Source organism: Fukomys damarensis, unplaced genomic scaffold, assembly GCF_012274545.1.
Source record: "Fukomys damarensis isolate Sample0158 unplaced genomic scaffold, DMR_v1.0_HiC HiC_scaffold_5, whole genome shotgun sequence".
Classification (NCBI taxonomy): Eukaryota; Metazoa; Chordata; class Mammalia; order Rodentia; family Bathyergidae; genus Fukomys; species Fukomys damarensis.
In genome coordinates, this window is record NW_022900917.1 from 37,321,972 (window position 1) to 37,327,724 (window position 5,753).

Below are 5,753 nucleotides of genomic sequence, written 5' to 3' on the forward strand. Positions count from 1 at the left end.
CCGCGGGGAGCGCGCAGGGGCTGCCCCCCGAATGACGGGCGGAAGGTTCGACTTCGACGATGGCGGCACCTACTGCGGCGGCTGGGAGGAGGGCAAGGCGCACGGGCATGGCATCTGCACGGGGCCCAAGGGCCAGGGCGAGTACTCTGGCTCCTGGTCGCACGGCTTCGAGGTGGTCGGAGGCTACACCTGGCCCAGCGGCAACACCTACCAGGGCTACTGGGCGCAGGGCAAGAGGCACGGGCTGGGGGTGGAGACGAAGGGCAAGTGGATGTACCGGGGGGAGTGGTCACATGGTTTTAAGGGGCGCTACGGGGTCCGGCAGAGCCTGTGCACCCCCGCCCGCTACGAGGGTACCTGGAGTAACGGGCTGCAGGACGGGTACGGCGTGGAGACCTACGGGGACGGAGGTGAGCGGCGTCGCGGGCGGCCCCGCCAGTGGTGCCCTGGGCTCTGCCCGGGCTGCGGGGAAGCGGGGAGGACGCGAGGCGCACGTGTCCGGAAAACCGCCAAAACACCTGGGGGCCTCCCGCGCCCTCCCGCCGGCCGAGGGGGCTGCGGGACGCAACTGGTGCCCGAGGGTTTGCTCTGACCCGGCTCTCGGAGAGGGCAGTGTCCACGCCCGGGGAAGGGGGAGCGAGGCATGAATATACCTGGCCAGCGCTGCGCCGCCACCCGGAGGGAGCACCGCCCGCGAGGGTTGGGCTGGAGAGAGGACGCTGTCACTTGAGCCCGTGACATTACGTTCCTGATCCCTCCCTCTCCCGGCCGGGTTTGAAATCGCCACTTCTGTGGAGTTAGAACGAACGACCTGAGCTTGTGAAGCTGCCGGTGGGTGCTGACCGTTCCCGGGTTGGTTTCACCTGGAGTCTCGGGTTTCGCTTCTGGTCCTCTAGTAGCCTAAAGATAGAAGCCAGAACCCCATAACTAGGATGTTGGGGAACTGAACCTTATTTACTGTGCATTTGGAAGCATACTGGTTATGGGCACGGAGAGACCACCTGATGCTGGTGGGATTCAGGGAATTTTTTTTTCCCCGCTTCCCAGTTTTTTCCGGTTCCTTAAAGTACTGGTTTTCGATTAAAAGAATAGCAGCTTTAACTGATCTGGAATCTTTGGACAAATTATTGAGAAAACATTTTAGAAATGGGCAACTGTATTTTTTAAAATGCAGTTGAAAAGTATGTTGTTCCTGTAGCTGCTGAGTTAGCAGCTTCAGTACTTTGCTCCTGAGAATAGTACTACTAAATCACTGATTTGCATTGATGTGTATGTCCCAAACAGTAAGCCTGGCTATGAACAAAAATCACCTTGTTTTAATAGTTAACAAAATTTGTAAAAGAAATTGTGTTTATAGCAGTTCCTTTTTCTAATTAGGAAAATATACATTATTGAAACAGGTGTCAAAACTTGAATTTCTTTGTATACAAAGATGAGAAAGATGAATGACTTATGCTCTGGCAAGGTACATTTCCTGATAATAAACAAAATCATATTTAATCAAAAAGGATTGTAGGAGGCAATGTCACCTTTTGGAATTAAGCTGCTCAGAGTTGAAGGATATTAAAGGGCTCCAATTAAGAGTATCTCCAGCCCACTGCAACCTCAGTTATTCCATTGCTTATATATATAAGCTTACAGTTTGTACACTTCACTTATTCAGAACACTTGGGCTGTGTTTCAAATGCAAAACAACAGAATGATAGGATTTTCTAAAAAGGACATCTTTTCATCCTACAATATAAATAAAGGATATGGTTCTTATGGATTAAAAGGGAAAAAAACTTTTAATGCTTTTCTGTAGGCTATTTTTGAGTCCTGAGTTCAATACTAGTTAATCAGGGCCCTTAAGTGTTCTGAATAGGCCTAAAGTGCCTGCATTGACATCCCTATAAATGTTTGTGATTTTATCGGAAGCCTCAGCTTCCAAAAAAATTCCATGAACAAGAGAGGAATGCAAAAATTTTTTAAATGCAGGCATTTTATTATTTTGTTTTGTTTTTGTTTTGTTTTTTGTTTTGTTTTGTTTTTTTGGTACCAGGGATTGAACTTGGGTCCTTGCTCTTGCAAGGCAAGCCATCGAACTGCTGAGCTAAATCCCCGGCCCCAAAATGCAGGCATTTTATAATATTTTAAGAAGACCATGGATAGTTCAGTTTCGGAAGGTTAAAAATACTTTTAAAAGTAAAGTTAAAAGTAAGTTTTTTAAAGTTACTAATTAAATAAAATACCTTGGTTCAGAGTTTTCACTATACCTAGTAATCTAAATATATATAGCACAGTGAAAGCTGGCTATGTGTACAAGTAAATCCTCAGAATGACTTTATGAATAATATGTCTTCTGTTTTCAAGTTTTTCTACTGTGGTTTTTCTTTTTCTATCCTCCAAAAAACCCACTAATGTGCTATAATTAGGAAAAAAAGTTCAAAATCACTTTTGAATGTCTACTCTCTGCTAGTCAACTTTTTTTTTTCTCATGTCACTTCATTAGCATTTCCTTACTCATTAAATGGAAGTACATTGTTATGACTATTTCATAACAAGATTTTTGGCCAGAGAGGAATATCACTTTCGCTATTCTTACTAAAAAAAAGTAAGCTTGTTTTGCTTGCATTTTCCACACCACTACATCTCCATTCCTGTACAGAATGAGGGACAGTCTATTTCCTTGTCTTTTGTGGTGACATTAGGCTAAAGGAAGAGAAAGAAAAAGTATCACAATTCATTTTGTTAGTGGTTTGTGTGTAAAGTATTGCTGAAATAGAATCCCCCTGAATATTAATTAAGAATAAATTAGTACTGTGCTCATGAAATACAAGCCTAGGTGCCCAAAATTTTTGGTTCAAGTGCTGATCTGCAATTTGTTTTTTCAGTTGTCATAAAACAATTGAAATAGATGCATCATTTTGTTAACTATATAGTTGCACTTAGCAGATTTATAACCTATAAATTTAAGTTTGGCATGGAGCGGTCCCAAATTTGAAACTCCTAAATTGGATCCCTTCCACCACAAGATTGTGCAGTTATGAGGGCTAGATCTAAAAATTCAGCTCCCAGATGAACACAATTTAAAACAAAACCTGCAAAAAATAATTTTTACACTTGTGAAATATGGATCTATATTTTAGGAATCAAGAGGAACTAATTATAACTTTATCTGAGCAGCAGGAAGAAGCTGAAACCCACCTGCTTCATAAATACACTTTTTTCCTTATGTTCATTGACTAAATGAAACCTATTTTAAATTTCAGATGAACTACTTACAGTTTGACTCTAAATTAGTTTCTAGAAATGCCATAAAAGAACTCTTTTATCTACTATAATTTAACAAAATAGGAGGGAAATGTGGCCAGTGTTACTGTTCTCCATCCCCCTCCCTATCTGAGAGTTAAGCAGAGACTTCAACTTTCTAATTATTGCTATTGCTTTATAAACAGCCTGGATTTTCAAACAATACTTTGAAAATTCTAAATACTGGTCTTCTGGAGATACCAGTTTAAGGAAACTAGTTATGAATTGTCCATCAGTGATTAACACTTAAGAAAAATGGTATGATCATTTTAAAAAGCATAAATACATCTAGCAGCATCTTTACAAATTGTTCTAGCAAAATAAACAGAAAAGTTTGAAGGATGATTATAGCACTTTTAAATGAAGCAAAGTATTAAAAAATAAGGTTGTTTTAGTATGTGTAAGTCTGGCTGTATACCATTTACCCTAGCATTTAGATTTTTAGATAGGCAAAGGAAATATCAAAGTCGAAATTTCCTAATAATTCTGCTTGCTTTCCTGTTGAGGTGGCAGTGTTTGGAGATAGCTAGTATTCAGTAGGACTCTTCTTACCCGGAAATGTTTTATATAACTATCTTAGCCTTTGGGGTTTATCCTCTTGAGAAAACTGTGGCTCACCCTCCCATTCAGAGGTTCATAGACATCGAGTTAAGACTTCACATCTACTCAGAATATGACACTCATAGTACCAGACCAATTCCACTCACAGTCACTCTAGTTTTGGCTGTTTATATGGCATAAATATTTCAGAATGAACAGTTGTCTTGGAATTTGTCAAAACATGATTTGAGAACCATTAAATTTCATCTTTTAAGTGCAATGAAATAATCAGTCTTTGTTTACACAATGCTGTAAAATCACTAGCATTATTGTTCAGTATATTTAGAATGATATATATCCTATGCACTGGAAATCTGTGATTGTACAATGTATTGAATATAACACATCCGATGCATTGGAGATGTGCTTGTGGTCATATAAAATGCAAAGTGCAAAGTAAACCTAAATAATCAGAAATGGAACAAGGTTAAGACAGACTATAATCACAGTATATTTTTAATGACATTGTTGAGTTATAACACAAACGATTACATTTTAAAATTTCTAGATAGTTGCTTTTGGGGAATACTACAATGTAAAATTTGCCTTTAGTTAAATGACCTCAACTTTGAAAATTCTCAAATCCCTATTTAACCTTTATTTCCTCTAAAGATTATTTTAAAATCTATACCAAATTATTTTTGAAACATCTTTCGTTACTTGTTTAGTTGAACTTACTGAAACTAAGTGCTATTAAAGATACCCTGTTCCTAAAAGTGTCAAATACATCTTTGCTCAAAACTAAAGTCTGTATAGTAACAGGAGAGGTTTCCTCTGGCTTTATCTCAGTTTTTTCAAGGCTAAAGGGTATACTTTGCAGAGGCACCACCGAGCTAAACCCCTGGCCCAAGGGTGTGCTCTCATTAGCCAGCATAGCTGTTAAGCCTAACATAAAAACACAGGCCACAGGATATACAAACCTGAGAGCTTGAGAATTTTATGTTCGTTTACGAAGTAATTCCTGCCTTCAGGGTGCTTGCAGTTAGTAATGTGATTCTTAATATAGTAGTAGAAGCTGGAAAAATTCATAAAGAGAATGGCCAGGAGAAAGAAATTTAGCAAGTAATGTACAGAACTTGACCTTGGAAGCACAACAATGTTAAATTGCCCATTTTTTTTCATTATTTCATTATAGTTTACTAGTTAGGATAGATACTGTATTTATCAGGTCGCTCTTATCATTCAAATACAGATGTTAGTCCTTTAAATGTTTTTCCCTACCCTGAAAAGCACTGAGTGAATTTAATAGAAAATCTAAGGTCATTCCATTTGAATCATGATTCAACTATTCAGATCTGTCAATAGTTTTAGGCTTTGTGCTTGTTGGAATGTTATACTGACATGACCTCTAAAAGTCATTTTCACAGGTTTTTAAAGTTAATAAAATTAGAATGAAATAGACAAACTATTTATTTCATCTTTTTTTGCACTACCTTCATTAGAAGCAATTTTGGTTTCATTTCAGGGGGAAAGCTGTTTCCTAATGACTCTTTTTTGAATTGGGAATGTGTGATTGTCATGTGAAAATATGCATGAAGCTTTAAATGAAAAGCAAAAATTAGACTATTGGGAAATCCTACGTAATTACAGTATAGCCACAAGGCCACAATCACCAGATGAGGATTCACAAGTGGATAAAAAGTAACCCACCCGCGCCCCTTGTTCTGAGCCCTCCCAGCGCACCCAGGCTTGCAGGCCTCTGTGTGTCTAGTGCCCCCACTCACGCTGTGCTTTCTCGTGGTCTCCCGAAGGTACCTACCAGGGCCAGTGGGCTGGAGGCATGCGGCATGGCTACGGCGTGCGCCAGAGCGTGCCCTACGGCATGGCCACCGTGATCCGCTCGCCCCTGCGCACCTCGCTGG

General features: G+C 40.2%; 1 protein-coding gene across 1 annotated transcript in view; it reads left to right on the top strand.

The window, feature by feature from the left end:
• The first annotated feature begins 6 nt into the window (after nucleotides 1-6).
• The window catches only part of Jph1 (junctophilin 1), a 72,574-nt gene continuing 66,827 nt past the window's right edge, over nucleotides 7-5,753 (top strand). Inside the window, 2 exon segments of the mRNA XM_010622412.3 lie at nucleotides 7-410; nucleotides 5,643-5,753. The exon segment at nucleotides 5,643-5,753 is cut by the window's right edge and continues 16 nt beyond it. Of these exon segments, the coding sequence (XP_010620714.2) occupies nucleotides 32-410; nucleotides 5,643-5,753 (490 nt within the window). The 5' untranslated portion in view covers nucleotides 7-31.